The sequence below is a fragment of the Erpetoichthys calabaricus genome, chromosome 5 (genome assembly GCF_900747795.2).
Source record: "Erpetoichthys calabaricus chromosome 5, fErpCal1.3, whole genome shotgun sequence".
NCBI classification, from domain to species: Eukaryota; Metazoa; Chordata; class Cladistia; order Polypteriformes; family Polypteridae; genus Erpetoichthys; species Erpetoichthys calabaricus.
Window position 1 is genome coordinate 85,917,115 of NC_041398.2, and position 19,500 is coordinate 85,936,614.

Consider the following 19,500-nt stretch of genomic DNA (forward strand, 5'->3'; position numbering starts at 1 on the left):
CTGGTCTCTTGCACGCACAATATATCAGCCTTCCTTCTCTCCATCATATCAGCTAAAACTCTCCCTTTACCAGTCCTACTGCTAAACATTCAAAGTTCCTACCTTCACTGCCACTCTCCTAACCTTCCTCTTCTCCTCCTGCCTCCAGACATGTGTTCCCCCTCTTCTTCTCCTTTGGCCAACATTAGCCCAATTTCTCCCAGCACCCTGTTCGCTAACAGTTCTGGTGGCGGCCATTATTAGACTGGGCCTTGACCCATCCGATATAGAAATCTATATTGTTGTCCACATATTGATCTGGCAAATTTTACACTGTATGCCCTTTCTACCATAACCCTCCCACCTGGCAGATCCATTTATCCATTTTCTATTCATTGCTTGATGCTATTTGCTTTGTGAAACAAATGTAGTAGGGTCATAAAATAAAGATTTATTGAATTATGATTAATAACAAAGTGTTTTGGAACCTAATTGAGAGTGGGACAATAGATGAAAGCAGGTGAGTAGCTTTAAAACATAAAAGCTAGTATGTCACAAACCATTATCAGGTCAGACCTCACAGTCCAAGAGCAAAATAGCTGAGAAATATTTAGTACAACCACCAGAGGTTGTATTTGCTGTAAGAATTCAATTTACTGTCATTACAGAATACCTCACAGTATAATGAAAAAAAAACAACATGTTGCTCGTCCTGCTGGTGCTAAAACATTCATAAAGCACTGATGATGGACAAATCAACATAGTTTAACAAAATGATGCTTATCCAGACTTGAGCTCAAGTATGTAATATAATCAAATAAATAAAGATAAAAAAGTAAATATGTAACATGCAATACACAAAAAGGACCAACCAAAAAATGCACATATAATCTTACTACTTTTTTGCATTGCCCTTACACATATTAAACTTGTTTCTGCAGTAACGGTAATAAGGACCCTAGAAATTGTAGAACATTTCTGATTTGCTAGCTCTTACGGATAACAGCATATGAGATATAAGCCATGCATCAAAAAATACTAATTTCCTTCCTAAGTATTCCCTATTTTTTCCTACTTTAGCCATGTATTAAAGTAAAATAGATTGGAAACTTGACTGATTTCATGAAGTCTTGTCGTTTTGAATAAGATGCATTCTGCATGAAATTACAAGACATTGCAATGCTTTTGGTGTCCAGTAGAGGTCAGACGAACCTCAGTTTTGCCCGGAGATGGAATTCCATCCATCCATTTTCCAACCCGCTGAATCCGAACACAGGGTCACGGGGGTCTGCTGGAGCCAATCCCAGCCAACACAGGGCACAAGGCAGGAACCAATCCCGGGCAGGGTGCCAACCCACAGCAGGGAGATGGAATTGCCCAACGGAAAATTCAGGCAGACAAGGTAGTTCACCCCAGAAAAAATTACATTGCAGCCTTACAGCAAAAGTAATAATTCTATGAATGTGCTTAATATGTACAGGATGTGGTATATTTTGAAAAATAGATTATGAGCCAAATATTTAAAGACTGTTTGGAAATATACTGTATTTCTTTGGTCAAACTAGCACACATACAGACAACCAACACACAACACTCAATATACAGCACTTTGCAACAGGAGATTATAAAATAAAACAAAATAGAAAAATGTAAAAAACAGTTAAGCCTTCCCCTGCATGCCACTATAATCAGATGTTAATACTTAGCTATGTAAAGTAAAATCACTTAGTATGAAATAAAGGCAATCTTGGAACCACTGAACTTACCTTTTGAAGAGGTGAAGCTGAAGAACCCATAAACTGAACTTCAGGTAAACAGGATCAGTGAAGTTTAAATGTTTAAGGTAAGGTAAACCCCAGGTATTCATTTGTTCATTTCATATACAGAATGTATATAAATATAATTTCAGTTATGATATATATGCTTCCCATGAAAAGTGGCTTTACCACTCAGGTATGTATTAGAAATATAATTTAAAACTTAATAAAAACACTGAAAAATAAATTAAGAGGTAACTCTACTATGTGTGAATGCAGCCTACATACCATCACAAGGCAAGAAATTTGAAACAAGTGACATTTTAATACACAGACAAACTTGTCATTCATTTTCTCATGTGTCCACGAAATTAAAGTCAAACTCTTTTCCCCACAGCAGCTGTCTGAGCTGTCAGATGTGAATTGCAAACACCCAACTGAATGTGAACACATTTGTTATTGCATGCAGTTTTTTCCTATGATCTTAGTTTGCGACCCCTAAAACATTAGTGAATTACTGTCCAAGAAAAATTCCTAATTTTACACTTAATCGTCAAAAGTTTTTTTTTATTCCTGTTTGCTTTCATTATGTATTTTTTATTGTGTAAAACATTTGTATTAAAATGTATATGCGTATATAATACGTTTATGAAATCATTTTGGGGGATGCAAACTTGTCAGAAGGGGGTGAGCTGGCACAAAATGTGGTTCATAAGTGTATCACACTAAGATAAGAATCCATAGGAAATCAACTAACTTCTGAGAACACAGTTTAATGAATATCCTTCAAGTATTTTTAAAAGGAATATGCCACTTTGTGGTAAAAAGGTGATTTTTAACAGAGTTTTGGGTTTGAATATTTGCACCAAATAAAATAAAAGACAGCAGAGGGATTTCTTCATTCAGGTTTGGTGTTGGATGCATTCCATCTCTTGCAGTGGTCTTGTTTTCCACATTGTTGTTCTTGTCTATGTTAGTGTTATCGGACTACACATTGCTGCAAAGGCTGGTAGAACCTGTGCTCTTAGTCATTACCTAAATATCTATAGTGTCAGTCTTATCAGTCTCAACTGTGGTATGTATGGCATGTACAAGTCATCATTTACTTATTTATGATTTTACTTTTGAGTTTGCAAATGTCAGAATTTTAGGCATACCACCATAGGATGAACACACACTTGCCACACATGTACACACACTAGGGCCAATTCAGCGGTGCCAGTCCACCAAACCTGCATGTCTTTGGTCTGTGTGATAGTCCGGGTGAGCTCCACACTCCTTTGTCTCTTCTTGCGCCACTGCAACCTGATAATAATATACAGTGATGAGTAGGGCAAATGAGGACACATACATGCAGCAAGAGGTTGGTGTAAAAAGTGTCAGGGCTTTTAGTGAAATTAATCCAGAACAAAGTGAAAATAGTGCAGTGATTCAAACCAATAAATAAATACTGTAATCAATAAAACAAGTGCTGAAGTTGAGGTTAAAAACTCCAGTAAATTAGCCATAAATAACCCTTAAAATCGAGGTTAAAAATCATAGGCACAGTGATCCCCGCACAGGATCCTGCAGCCAAAGGAGACATCCTTCTGACAGGTGCTTTTAACCCTAAATACCAGGGGTGGATTTCTCCAGTACTGGTCCTTCAGCATTTATGGGGCACCACGTTGAGGGACACAACACGTGTCCTGACCGCCAGTCCTTTAGTGTCTGTGGGAGACACCACACAACAGGCCGCTCCTACTCCCCAGGCTCTTCTCCCTGAGGCTCACTCTCGTCCACCTGCCTCCATTCCTCTGTAGCATGGGCTCTCCCAATCTTGCTTCTTGCTCTCTCTTTCACTTTAACCTTCTGTTCTTTTTCTCTTTCTTCCCTTTCTCTCTGAAGTGCAGGTTTCTTTATATAGCCTGACTGTTTGCAGATGTGAACCTCCACCGACTCTGAGAAGTGAATGAGGAACCTGACTGATCCGCTCGCATTTGCATGTGAGTGTGGGATCAGCCGCACCTGCACCCATTCTGAGCCTGCACACTCTGAAAATGAAATTATTTATTTGAAAGCTGCACTGTGCCACTGACCTTTATCATTGTCTGTGGGAGGAAACCTATGTACCAGAATTAAACCCACATGACATGAAGAAAATATGCAATCTACACAAACTACGCAGAGAGCAGTTGGACCAGAAGCTGTTTTAGATTTAAGCTGTGGCTTAAACTGAGGCTGACTTCTCGATATAGAATTTGCACTTAGACAAACTTGATTAATTTTACCATACGATAATGTAGTGATGCATCACAGACATTTCTGCAACCCATAGTTTAAGAAACATTGCTCTAAACACACACAAAAAAAGCTGATGGCGTTATATTTTTTAATTCATTTTAGCACTCTTGTGGAGCTCCACTTAACTGATTCAATTGTTCCCGTGAATCGATTCTTATCATACACTGAAAAGAACTTGAAAAAGAACTAAAAGTTCATGCAACTATAAATTGTAATGCGTCACCATACAGAAATGTAATGTAGCAGGAGGTCTAGATATTTGCTGTAAAATGTAGTGGAGTAAAAATCAAAATCCACAGCTAAATCTACTTACGTAAAGTACAGATAAATGAAAAATGTACTTAAGTAGAGTAACAAAGTAATTGTAGTTTCTTACTTTCCACCACTGCATAAATGATATTTCACAACCAGTGAAATTTGTGCCATTGACACAAGAAGAATGGTATTTGTTTTGCTGTCTAGGAGCGCTTTCATGAATTAAGTCCACACATGTCTGCCTGTCATTTACTGCTTAAATGAAGATTCCTAATGAAAAAAAAAATCTCCACACTGATTCCTGTCAAGTGTAGACATTTTGTTCATCTATCAGACATGTGCTGTGGTTGCTCTGGTAGTACGCACTATGATGTTCACTTCGTCAATGTTAATGACAATATTGATAATAATTAAATTTCTGTGGAGACAGAAGTGAAACTCAAAGCTCCATGACGTATGGATCACACAAACTCTCATCTACAGGAATCAAGAACCAGGAGAGGACGGGTACAAGTGACTTCCTGCATAGTGAGTTTTCCTGTGGATAAAACATAGTAATGTGCATGATGTTGTATTTGGTGTGTGTTCTTATGGAAAATATCCATCATACCACATAAAAAAACCACTCTACACCTCCTCAGTGATGTGAGCAACAGAAATACAATAGAATTGACTTTACTGATGTGCAGGCGATTACCAGGGTTAAAACAAATGTAAACATGGAAGTGCTAATCAGTCTTCAGAAGCAGTATTCCTTATTTTCTATCCCAAAAAACTTTAAACACCCAACTTTTTTAAATGAACCTCATATTTTACAATTGCAAAATTTCAGCGAAGTGCATTTCAGTGTCCGATTCTTGGAACTGTATGTGATTCAAAACACCCCCACCGTTTCGCTCATCATTGTATACCACACTATTTACAGCAAAGTTTATTTTACTTAACTGTAGGAAACCCAATCCACTTTCTGTAACTCATTTGGAGGGTTATGTTCTTTATTATATCAGACTGCAAAATATCAGATTCTCTATGTAAGGATATGTTCCAATTTTTTTCAGAACTTGGCAACATCACTACAATTTAATTCTAAAATAAGCATGCCATGTCTGTCTTGTACCTTTTTATTTTATTTTATCTTACATAAAGAATTCTTTTAGACAGGGCCCCCGGTTGAATGCCAAGTTTAATGGATTGTCTTCAGACCCTATTGTACTTTCTGTGTTATTGTCATTTGATTGGGTTGTGTTTTGTTATTATGTTTCAATACTTAACTAAAAAAAAATTCAGGAGAAGACTGCATAGTATCAGGGGACAGGAAAGCGGTGAACCATCTCATTCTAACAGACAGAAGAAAATCCTTTATAGATAAGTCCAAGGGGACTTTATGAACTTTGCTACTTTGTCCATTTGTTTATTCCTCCATAATGCTTTGAATAAACAACACATTTCTGATATTTTGTGTTTTAACAGCCATTCACCTCTTTGGTGTTAACCCAAAATGTGACTTTGACATGGAATTAAACCTAAGCCTGAGTCAGGTTTGGGGTGACATGTAATAATATGCATTATAGTATTAAGAACAAATAACTCCCTTAACAGTATTCTGCTGCCATCTAAATAACATCATGCAGCATAAATAAAAAAAGGTCTATTTCTATACATTCTGACACTTTATGACAACTCTAGTGGGGCGGAGCCTCCAAAAAAAGAAAAAAGCTGGCAAACAAAAAGTAGTAAAGACAGTTTTAGAATGAACAAAAACTAAACCACTACTCAAAAGATAATAGTGACGATGGTTGTTTACCATTGACATGAAAAGCAAAACTGATGCTTGATACCGCTCTGTATGACTTAACCATCATGATGCAGTATGCCTTGTAAGTACAACAGTAGCTATGTGACTAAAAAGGCAAAATAATTGTGATGAAGTGCAAGGACAAACAAGACATTAGCCCCTTAAGTGCTGTTCACAATGCAGCACTTGTCAGTGTTCATGTCAGAGAAATGTGGAAATCTTTAAGCCTTGCACTGTGCTAGCCTGCAAAAACACAATGGGGACATCGATCGTGTGGATCAGGCACTGATGTTCTACCCTCTCGTGTGCAAGCAACAGAAAAACTATAAGGCAGCTACACAAAGAAACACATATTGGGCTGTTAGATGGTGACAGTCTCAAAGCATATCACACGAAGGATGTGTACTAAATCTGCCTAAATCTACAGCAGTGGATACTAAACATAGCTTTTCTACTGTACTTGTGCTTAAATGTTTCTGTTACACATAGAAACATTTTATCTTGTTGAAAAAAAGTCACTGTTTTTGTCTCATTTTTCCCGGGGTTAACATAACGCTAAGGAGGTTAATGTAGTTTAGAGTGATAGCCAGGAAACATTTTATATAACACACTAAATTGGTTATCATTTACCAATTTAAGTTAGTGTGCAAAACATAAAGTACACACTTGTGAAATATTTATGGTTACACTGAAATACACCAGGCATTCTTTTTACATTTTTGTGGTGTTGGCTGCTAATCGTTTTGATACTAGCACTGAGAGCATTGTTCTCCTCACTTCAGCATCCTGCACTCCTACTAAGGGAGGATTCAGGCTTTCCATTATGCAACTGAACATTCTAACATGGCTCTGTGAGAATGAATCTGTTATGGTGCTCTGTGAAAGACAGGGTTCCATAATGGCCTGAAGTAATTAATATTACAGTACTTAAAATGAACACAATAGTTAGATTTAAAAAGTAACACTATCCGTATTAAATTAGACTGGATGATGACATCAAATACAAATAAACTGCACATCTGTTTCTGGCTAACTCAATGTTGCAGATTCTACAAGTTGTTAGAACTTGTTATAAAGACCAGTGATTTTCCATGGTATTAGGGCAGCAAAAATTTAAAAATACAACAAAGAGCACAGCCATCAATTTGATTTAGTGCTTATATTCTTTTTTTTTAATTATTATTACAAAAGACTTTTAATTATAGTGTTTTTTTCTGTTGTTCTTTTAACATTTGGTTTCAGTGAAATCAGCCACCTAGATTTCCATTTGTCCTTGTCTATCACCACAAAATATGTAATGCCCTAAAGAAATGATAAAAAGTTTTTTATGTTGTAGGGCATAGCCAAAACTAAAATGTTGATGTAATTTACAGCAAACACAAAAATTTACTGCAAACAAACTTATTGCAGATGAAAGACAGCTAAGCAGAAAGTCTGCGGGGATGTGCAGATCAGAAATAGGAAGGCGCAGGTCTTCATTGCTGTCTCTTATAGCACAGCTAACTGATGTGCACAGATATTAGCTGATTACATAAACACATGTTCACACAGAAAAATATGTGCTCAGTTAAAGACCGAAAACTACAGTATCTTGCATTTTTCAAACACAAATTACATATCTCATCATCAATTGCTGCAAAGTGCTGCATTACCATATTTTTGTTCTTACTCAGAATAACTACTTTTCACATATAAAAAGTCCTATTTGCGTTTTTACAAAGTTATGTATATTATTGGGATCTCTCAGTGTTTACAGAACTCCCACCCAATATAGCCTTTGATACAGGTAAATCCATGTTTTGTTTTATTTGTATGCAGAAGACTTTTTTTTTAGGACAACTGGAATGAAACTGTGTAATTGTATGCCTACATTGCAGAAGTCTTGTATTTGTGGTACAAGCAACTGTCCCATTTATTTTGTGGAATCAAAGACAAACCAAAAGTAATGTTTCTAGTTTTGGCTAAAACCAGGAGATGTGCCAATACCTTTAATGCTGGAGCCCTTGCTGCTAAAATGGAAACGCCAAAACTAAAGGTGAAGTCATACACGGGTCTTGCAGTTTTGTCCTACATTTCAGTTTGCAGTGGAACCCAAGCAACACGTTTTGATTGTGGAATATAAAAAAGTGGAAAAATATTCAAATGGCAGAAAACCCAGTGTCTTATGATAGTATTATTTTAGCTCAAACAAAACACACACACACAGAAGAACATTTTTAAGAAATTATTGCTAAATTTTAGAAACGAGTAAAAAACAGAAAACTCAGTACACAGTGCATGCAACAAAATGAAAATGTCAGCATTTTATCTTATATATTATAATTTGCAAAAATACAATTTTATAATTAGCATTTGTTGTAAATAGCACAGATTAATCCTAGTGTTTGATCATAGTTTGGGTTCACTAACTCTTTTTTTATTTTTGTGCAGATCACTAATTCAGTAACAGACATGCAGAGGCTGTCATAGCATAGGATTTTTATACCAAAGTACTGCATTCCTACAAGTGAAACCACACATCTAAGGCTAAATCCTAGTATTATTCTTGAATTCTTTTCTTTCAGCTTATGTACAGCATTCTTTTTTATTTGATATCCACAGCTACAGCAAGAGGAGTTTCAAACCTACACAATACAAATCTGAAATTCAGTCCTCATGCTGTAGTCTCTTTTAAAACCAGTTATTATACAATTACAGTGTTACCTTAAATCAGTAATTAGGAATTCTGCTATTCATGCTTGCTGCAATGTCAACAGTATGGTAGATGTAGAAAATAAACAAATGGGTCCTTATTCTTTAGATGAAGATATGTAGCTTTGTTGGATGGTGTTGATTTTTGTACAACAGAACCCTAAACTTATAATATTAATGAGTTACAATAAAAAATGACCACATGAATAGGACTCTATAAGAAATTCCAAGTTAGATCAAAAACATAAAGAAAGCCTGGGCTTATGTGAAAATATTCAACTTAATTACGCATTTTAGTAGAAATTTCACTGTCCGTTTCAGATTTTATGTTAGCTGTCGATATACTGACACACAGCAGTGTAACTAATCACTGCATAATTCATTACACTACATATTACTGGGTGAACTACTTAATTATTACTTAGATTATAATGCCTCAAAACCTTGCATGAAGTCTAATGATATTGTTTTAAGCTGTTTATAATTGTGTCTTTTATTTATTTATTTATTGTTTGTTCGGTGTCCTTGAGTTCTCTGAAAGGCACCTTGTATAAATAAAATGTATTATTATTATTATTATTATTATTGTTATTATTATTATTATTATTATATTCCTCTTGCTTAAACAAAAATGGAAATACTGTATATATTTATAAATGGTCATCGTGTCTAATTTTAAACAGACTTACTTAAAAACAAACAGAATTAAAAATAAAGTAAAATATCAAGCTAAATAGATTATCTCATTAAAGTTGAGATGTTACTTGTCTTCAGTCTTCTTTGTTCCTTTTAAAGCTACATCAGCCTGAAAGCAGAGAAAAGTTCTGAATCAAAACAATGCAGATTTATAAATGTAATAGAAATAACAAAATATAAAATAGTTCTAATATATGTCAAAAGCTTTGAAATGAGCAAATGTGACGCTGATTGGTGTTGTTCCACAGGAAGCCTGTCCTTGACAGAGAGAGAAAACCACAGAGGTTCAGCAGATACTGTGTTGAAACATAGGGACCACTAAATATGTCATGTATGTCATCTGTGTGCCCTAAAATGACATTACATAGAGCTTGAGCACGTGTGTCAGGGAGACTAAAGGGAACGTGACATACTGTAGCAGTGGGCTGAATGCCTGGCCATTTGACTAGAAAGCAAAAAAGGAAAGTTCAGGTAGCAGATATCAGAGGTGTGTAACACCTCTCGTCCAGGCCAGTAGATGAACGTTTCCATTAGAAAATATCCAGAATGAGATCCTGTTGTCTCTAAAACACAGTATGCAGAAGAGAAGGAGTGCAGTGACACCTGGGACTGTTACAGGGAGTTTCAACTTGGTGTTACTCCTCAACCAATTTCAGGGTATGAGATTTAAAGCTGGTTCTTGGCTATGTGCTTTTTGAGTGCAGAGAATTGGAATGAAAGAGCAGTGAACCTTTAGCTGGCTGAAGGGGGAGAAACAGAGTGACAGAGCGGATAAGAGATGGTAAGGAGTAAAAGTGGTGTGTTTTCTTCTGATACTGTAGCAGACATGTGCAAATTTCACCTACCAAAACAGACTCATTTAGGCATGCCAGGTGATGCAGCACAGTTTTGCTTGTGTTGGGTTTATATACACTTTGAGTTCTCCTTTTACTTCCTTTCAAAATTTTTACAAATAAATTTATCATTTTTTTATTCAAGCATATTTCGCATTATCTTTGTATGGAGGTCTGCCATGAAGGCCCTCTCTTATCAAACTGATTTCAAAAATATTATATAATATTGTTTAAGAACTCGGAACATGAATCTTCTACTCATTGAAGAATGTTTTTTAATTAGACTTTGGAAAAATCTGAACAGCAAAGAAAAAAATGATGATTTCAAAAGAGAAATGACTAAGGAATCATCATTAAACAAGAAGACATTAATCACAATTAAAAGTTAAAAGTCTAATCGAAGTTATTACCAAATTAGAACTATTCTTTCTTTATTTTGTCTTTTAGTTGTTTAAGACAAGGCTACTGTGGGTCTAGGGCTTGTTAATCAAAACTCCGGGGGCTACACCATCTTTTACAGGAAAAGAAAAATCAGAATGAAATGGAATGTTCTCACCTGAAATCTTGGTAATGAAAATAATTGTAACAACAATTATGATTCCACAAATTTACATAAAATTAATCAGGAAAATCTTAAACAATTTCCTGACAGAGGCCATATATAAACACATTTTATTTGCATGTATGACCACCTGTGTATTGATATTGTGATATTGCTTGAGATTCACATACAGTATGCATGTTCATCCACATGTGGGACAATGATCTATATGTTGTGCCGATGTGCATGAATGCAGCTTGCTTTAGCAATACCTTACATGGAGTGGTGAGGAAATGTATAAATCAGCGTATTACTTCACATGTTGAACTGGTTTCTTGTGACATACCCAAATCATCATTATAATAAAGAATGAATTTTCTCTGTGGCAAAAAAAACATAACAATAGCAAAACATTCATTTTGGCTGAAAGTGCATGGCTTCTCCACATAGATGGAACAATTATGTGATGTACAAGATTTGTTACAAATACTGTATTATTCCATCTCTGTCAAACTGATATCGTTATACATGTTACTTGTTGTCCAGTGTCTCCAAAACATTCAACCATTCCTGGGATGTGCATGATGATCTGTGCCTGAACATCATCATCTAGCAGCTCCTAGTGAGTTAGGGCAGCTCACAGGCTCTCCTAATTCCTGCTGAAGTTAGGAGTAGATTACTAAATTAGTAAAACTGATAAAATGCTTTTATGCCTACTTCTAAGAGTAGGACCAAACATGGGTCATTCTGAGATTTTTGAGCTAGATCAGTCAGTTTTCCTGCTCTGACACGATTGATAAATATGGGCACTGGTCAATTTTAACCAAGCTTGTTAAAATAAAATTAGTCTGCATTCACAATATTTTATGTAACTTTTATAAACATTCCATTTTCTGATTGTGCTTCTACATGCATTTCATTTAAACAAAATTAATTGTTAATTTTTATAAATGTCAACAGAGCAAAATAATATTTCTTTTATATGTAGGATTCACACTGGTTAAATGACCATGATTGCTACACAAATGCATCTTAGCAAATTTTTCATTAATACAACTGTGTGGTAGAAGTTTCATATATACCGAGATAAATAAAAACATATGCAATTTAATAATTACCATTTTTATCATTTTTTTCAGCTCTTCAATTACAATTAATGTTTCTTCTTTTTCTTTGGTGAGGGTTCCTGTCATCGGTTTCAGAACTGACATTGTGGTCTGCAGTGGCCTTGGTGTTTTATTATCTGATTTTGGATTAACTCTTCTACGAAAGCTTTTCCATCTAATATAAAAAAAAAGTATTTACTGTTATCTGTACATGTTGCAAATACTACTACTATTTCTGAAAAAAAAAACACATTCAGTGTTGCACAATTCAATAAATTTGTATTGCATGCATGTGTTTTTGCAATACTGTATATTATACGCTCCTGCCTGCAGTTAGGAAACCCGGGTTCACTTCCTGGGTCCTCCCTGCGTGGAGTCTGCATGTTCTCCCCGTGTCTGCGTGGGTTTCCTCCCACAGTCCAAAGACATCCAGGTTAGGTGTGTGTAAATGTGTGTGTGTGCTTTGCGGTGGGCTGGCGCCCTGCCCGGGGTTTGTTTCCTGCCTTGCGCCCTTTGTTGGCTGGGATTGGCTCCAGCAGACCCCTGTGACCCTGTAGTTCAGATATAGTAGGTTGGATAATGGATGGATGGAATGTAATATGCTGTACATTAAGATAGACCAACAGTGACCAATTCTGGATTTGTTTTTTTATTATGTCGTTGGGATGGTCCTTGGTATCCTGTGATCCTGTAAATAAGTAAGCAGCTTAACAAAATTCATGCACAGAAGGTTCGATCCAGACAGTGAATGACTGTTCTGTACCCCTATTTTCTGAAACTTAAAGTCATAACGCACCTTAGGTTTCTGAAAACTTTCATGAGAGCACTACAGCCAGTATGAAAAGAAAACAAGATTTTTTTTTTGTTTTTACAAGAAAGCATTTGCATTATTCCATTTCATATTATCAAATATAAAGCACAGCTTAATGGTCAGTTCTAACTTAAACAGATTAATTAAAAAAATGACAAAATGGCTTATCCTTAAATTACAACAGGTTTGTTATTTTATAAACTGTTAAACAGCAGCAAACAAGTTCAAAACATTCCCCTACAAACCAAAACAAAATATTACAGAATTACCCTGTTAAAATTAGAAAGATATCCATTCTTTCATTTTCACAATTTCCTTTCATCAATGAATGTTAGGAATTCCGTATATCCAATAGAAGAAGGTCAAGGTAGACCAATGGAAGTCACATCAAGCACATGGGAGAAACACTGAAGCAAGTTAGGATTGCCTGTTACTCAAGAGTGCACTTTGATATGTAAGATGAAAATTAAAGCATTTAACTTAAACTGATATACTGATCTTTCTCTGTGCTCACATCCTCTGTCCAGGACCCTGTGGTGTAGCTCTTTGTTATTTGTTAATTGTTTTCTAGCACCTTTTATTATATTCATGCTGAATGCTTTCTTGTTACAAATCCATGTTTTTTATGTCACTTACTCATTTTTTATTTGGCATGTAATTATTAGATATTGTTTTCTATCCAGTGTCATTGACTTAGCTTTTTCAATGCTTCTCTTCCTATTGGGCCCTTTGAAATACTTGTAATATGATTAACATGATTAAATGTGTTATTGCTATTATACAGATTTACATAATACATTTTATTGGAAAAAAACAAAGACAGCTGATTGAAAACCTTTAATTCTGGCTGGGTTCAACCCAATTCCAAAAAAGTCATCATCAATATATAGTTCAGTGGGTAATGCCAATTACTTCTGTTAGTCTAACATATTCTTTAATGGAGTAAAAACGTTTAACTGAAGCTTTTGTTTTTTATAAAGTCTTAAAATACCAGACCTATGAGAGTACATTACTCCATTGATACCTCGAAGATGGTCAATGAAGGTTATAAATTAAATGACGGCACACTTCCTGGGCAAAAAAAGTCTGCTAAAATGATCTAAGGCATTATTTTTAATGAAAATGATACAGTTTTATTCATTTAGTTCATATAAGATAGGTGGACAAGATGCTGACTTAGCAGACACTTTTAACTATGAAGATACGAGATATACATTGCTCCCCTTTTGAAATGAAGCTTTCAAAATCCTATTAATCTGAATCACCTTTTGTGCAATAATCCTCATAACTACTTCAATGCTCATATTAACAATGTCTTAGGATTCAATTCTGTTAAATTCCTATAATTATTTTACTCCTTAAACTGTATTCACCATTCTACTGAGTCGACCCATAACCTTGACAGTCAGGAATATATCCCTTTCACCACAGATAAATGTTTATATTGATTACATTGCTAGTGTTTCTGCGCATTTTCCTCTGGAGTTAGATAGTATATTATGTAAGTCACAAAGGAACACTTATTTTTTAAATGTGCAAATAAATGGTGCTTCCTCTGACAACACAACAAAATCCAATCAAAATTCCACGTTCTGTTAGAAAAAAATGAAACCAAAACAGACTTTATTTGGAAGTATTAACAGGGGCATTTTTTTTCAGAAATCTTATACATTAAGTTGTCAATGGGCAAAAAAAATAACTGCAATAATGATGAAACAGGATTATACAGTACAGAAAAATACAAAGAATTCTTTAGTGGCTTCAAGTATACTAGAGGTCAACATGGACCTGTAAAATATTGTACCTTTGTTGATGAAGTTTCTTTTCAATGTTATCTTCAAAATATTCTCCAGCCTTTTCAACAACTGCTGCTATTCGTTTTGTCACCTTAAAAGAATAAGGTAGGTGATTAATTATTAGTGGTGCAGATGTAATTTTCTGTTTCTCTGAGCTTAAAGCATTTAGTTGTAACTCAGCAGGAGAAGTAAATTAAATGGAATGATAATGAACTGTTAAGCCTGCCTGCCATGTGTCTCTTTCTCTACCATTCAAACTTATAAAAACATTTCAAAGTCCCGAAAAACAACATGCATGTTGATGTTTCAGAATTGCCAACAATGTATCTTTTCATATTTAGTGTTATGACTCTGAATAACTAGCAAATTCCTGCTCATCATCTTTTTGTCTAACTTATATTTAATAAAGGATGAAAGTATATATTCAAGTTATTTTAGATCAGTCACATGATTTCTCTGGATGAATATCAAAAGGGTATAAAATTAAGCTGACATTATATCTGAATGAATTTCAAGCACTGCAACTGAATTGTTCTGTTAGTACAAGGGTCTTAGATTTACATTATTACTTTCTGTTTTGTAATAACTGTCACAGAAAAAACGCAACAGTGTATTTCGTTTTTTATAGAAATTATGCACACTTCTGTTTGCTTTACATAAAAAATTCTCTTTCTAGAATTTCATAAAATTTTAAAATGAATTACATGAAAATGCTTTAATACACCTGTGTTTCCTTATTATCAACATGGAAGTACATATAAATGAGCGAATGCTTAAATGTTATTATTGCCATATCAACACGTGCTCCCAATCATATCATATAATTATTAATTATTTAATATCTTGCCCACAAGTGTTTTTAACAATTGCAAAATGGAAAAAGTGTAAAACTTTAAAAAACAAAACTGCAAAAAAAAAAAGTTACAAAAGCAATGCTATACAGTAATCCCTCCTCCATCGCGGGGGTTGCGTTCCAAAGCCACCCGCGAAATAAGAAAATCCGCGAAGTAGAAACCATATGTTTATATGGTTATTTTTATATTGTCATGCTTGGGTCACAGATTTGCGCAGAAACACAGGAGGTTGTAGAGAGACAGGAACGTTATTCAAACACTGCAAACAAACATTTGTCTCTTTTTCAAAAGTTTAAACTGTGCTCCATGACAAGACAGAGATGACAGTTCTGTCTCACAATTAAAAGAATGCAAACATATCTTCCTTTTCAGAGGAGTGCGCGTCAAGAGAGAGAGAGAGAGAGAGAACAAAGCTAGCAGTCAAAAATCAATAGGGCTGTTTGGCTTTTAAGCATGCGAAGCACCGCCGGTACAAAGCTGTTGAAGGCGGCAGCTCACACCCCCTCCGTCAGGAGGATGGAGAGAGAGAGAGAGAGAGATAGAGAAAAACAAACTGAAAAATCAATACGTGCCCTTTGAGCTTTTAAGTATGCGAAGCACCGTGCAGCATGTCGCTTCACGAAGCAGCTGCACACAGAAGGTAGCAACGTGAAGATAATCTTTCAGCATTTTTAGATGAGCGTCCGTATCGTCTAGGTGTGCGAACAGCCCCCCTGCTCACACCCCCACGTCAGGATCAGAGAAAGTCAGCGCAAGAGAGAGAGAACAGTAAGTTGGGTAGCTTCTCAGCCATCTGCCAATAGCGTCCCTTGTATGAAATCAACTGGGCAAACCAACTGAGGAAGCATGTACCAGAAATTAAAAGACCCATTGTCCTCAGAAATCCGTGAACCAGCAAAAAATCCCCGATATATATTTAAATATGCTTACATATAAAATCCGCGATAGAGTGAAGCCGCGAAAGGCGAAGCGCGATATAGCGAGGGATCACTGTATATATATATATGGAAGAGAAGGTCTGTGATACGGTTTGCATATTTGCAGCTGGAGATCCACAAAGGGAGAAAAAATGAATCACGTATAATAAAATAGTTTTTATTCCTGAGCTTTCAACCCCTGCCAGGGGTCTTCATCAGAGGATAATGCTTAGACTTACAAGAGTCAAAGGCAATATATAGCAAAACATTACGTGGAGGGGGGGGGGAGGTGGCTAAGTCAGTGTGATGGGGGGGGGGGGGGGATTGGGGGTACAGTTTTTTTATTATGAACATGCTCTTCTTAAGTTTGCATATGCTGGATTTATGTCCAAGTGTCTGTTGATGGTGTTCTCATTTGATAGCCAAGATTCGGCCAGCTCTCTGGCACTTTTAGTACTGGCCTTAAATTTTACTTGTACATTGTCAAATTAAGTTAAATGTATGTCCTGTTGATTTAGTATTGCCTTTGATTCTTGTAAGTCTAAGCATTATCCTCTGATGAAGACCCCTGGCAGGGGTTGAAAGCTCAGGAATAAAAACTACTTTATGATACATGATTCATTTTTTCTCCCTTTGTGGATCTCCAGCTGCAAAATATATATATATATATATATATATATATATATATATATATATATATACATATATATATATATATATATATATATATATATACATATATATATATATATATATATATATATATATATATATATATATATATATATATATATATATATTGTGGAGGATTGCCGGCTTTTTACTCCGGCCCTCACCCCCAGGCCACCAGGAGGAGCTCTCCGGACAGCATGGACGTGCCCCGAGGTCCAGCAGGGCCTCATGGACTATGTAGTTTTTATACGCAGCCCTGCTGGATACCTTGGGGGTCACCAGGCATCGCTGTAGGGGGGCTCGTAGGCTCGTATGTGTCCTATAACGCGGGAGTATGTCATGGTCACGTGACAGGAAGAAACAACGTGCTCCCGGGGTGAAGAAAAGGACTGTTTACCCTGACCCGGAAGGAATAAGGAACTGTGGACTGATTGGGCAGGAACACCTCCGGGTCAGGGTGTATAAAAGGATTGTGGGTAAGCCCAGACATTGAGCTGAGCTGGGAGTTAGGGTAGCGAAGTGTCTGGGCGAGGAGGAGAGTATTGAGTATTTGTGAGAGTTTATTATTGTGATTTATGAGTGTGGAGTGGAGGGTGCTTTGTGCACGTGAAGACAAGAAAATAAAGAAGTCTTGTGCTTTTACAACGTGTCTGGAGTGGTACCTGAGGGTCCGAGAGGTGGACGAGGGGCATATCTGCTACAATATATATATATATATATATATATATATATATATATATATATATATATATATATATATATATATATATATATATATACATTTTACTGACACAAATTTCTTCTAACATAAGAGTGTTCATTTGTATTTCTAAATAGAGTACGACCAAAAAAATAAAACTGTAACAAAAAAATATTCAAACTAGACAGAAATACATTTTCTGCTGTACTGTGAGAGATTTAGCATTCATTAATTTTTCATCACCCACTTATCCAGGGCAGGGTCATGGAGCAGGTGCAAACACCATGTGGACAGGGTGCCATTCCATCACAGGGTGAACACAAATATTAAAAAGAAAGCTACAACACTCTAGGATGGCTACAGTGTAAAACTATAAAAAGTTACACAGAACAAAATATGCAGATTACTTCTAGGCAGAGCTTTAAAGGCTAACTGACCACATTAGTTTATTGTAATGTGGAAGTGACGGTATAATTTCATTAAACTGGACAAAACATGGAAACTTGTAAAGGAAAGGAACAAAAATGCCAGAGGGAACAAGTGTGTCTTTACTTTGATTATGAAGGTTAAGACATACAGTAGGGCACAGAGCTTGATGAGTGTTCCAGGAACCTAGAAGCCCCAATGCTAAATATGCATTTGCTAAATGTTGTGTAAAAAGTTTCTTAAAATTAAAAGATCAGTGTCAGAATATCCCTGCTGTGCTGTTCTAAGAGATTTATGTGATACACACAGCATAAATAAGTCTTCTAGAATGTGGGACTTGCAGCATAATAAGTTAGTAACAGAATTTTGAAGAAGCAAACCAATTACGAAGTATTGTGATCACAGTGTGTCATTTGGGTCAGGACTTTGGCAGCACCATTTTGAACTTGATATAACCTTTTGATAATTGATACAAGAAGACATTTCTAAAGTAATTACACAACAGTGAGTGTTATAGTGATGCAGTAGTAGCGTTGCTACCAACATACAACAGTGGTGCCCTGGGTCCTCCTTGTGTGGAATTTGCATATTCTCCCTGTGTCTGTATGGGTTTCATAATGTTACATTAAGCGAGCTGGGATCATAACTATTATGAGAGGACTGACGTGAAGTAATCCTTTTACAAAATGATTGCTTACAACCAAAGGCCACAATAGTTTCTTGGAAGAAAAGTACTCTCATTTGATCATTTGATTTTCAAGAATGGCTACAACAAAAATGTACCAAACATATCAGGCTATAAATACTAATCTGTGTATTAGAACATTAAAAAGTCATGCTTGGATCTTCTTTGTACATATTTTTTCTTTTTGTACTTTTTGAAATATTATATAGTTATTGTGGTGATGCCTTTCTGTGTTCTGTTTTGTGGATGGTTGCCACCATTTTGTGACAGTTTTATTTACGCTGACACAGATTCTGGCTTCCATGTTTTGGATATGTTTATAAAACAATCACTTTCTTTCTCTTTAGTGATAATGTAAACTTAAATGTGATTCCCAGAATACCCTAGTGTTTATGTTTGGTTTTGTTTTGGCAACTTTCTTTGACTACAAGGTTGGTTTATGATTTTGTTATCTTTTATTTAAAATGTTTTTTTCTTGCTGTAGTAATAGGTTTGAAGTGTGCCACTGTAATTTGTGAAGTTTATTCCAAAGTTGAAGCCACACACACCAGGATGAAACTGGCCAGGAAGATGGACAGAAACATGTGAAAGACAACCCAAGCAGCCCCAGTGGGGGCTGGGTGGTCCTTGTGGCCTCAGAACTCCGGTAGATTTTGTTTTTTTCTCCAGCCCTCTGGAGTTTTTTTTTTGTTTTTTTTCTGTC

General features: G+C 35.8%; 1 protein-coding gene across 3 annotated transcripts in view; it reads right to left on the reverse strand.

Moving 5' to 3' along the window:
* Positions 1-9,261: 9,261 nt before the first annotated feature.
* LOC114652763 (uncharacterized) overlaps positions 9,262-19,500 on the reverse strand; it is a 363,527-nt gene continuing 353,288 nt past the window's right edge. For all 3 annotated transcript variants that reach the window (XM_051927768.1, XM_051927767.1, XM_051927766.1), the window contains 3 exons: positions 14,552-14,634; positions 11,949-12,111; positions 9,262-9,565 (listed from right to left, as the gene is read on the reverse strand). In XM_051927768.1, coding sequence (XP_051783728.1) covers positions 9,521-9,565; positions 11,949-12,111; positions 14,552-14,634 — 291 coding nt within the window. In that variant the 3' untranslated portion in view covers positions 9,262-9,520. The remainder of the gene's footprint in view (positions 9,566-11,948; positions 12,112-14,551; positions 14,635-19,500) is intronic.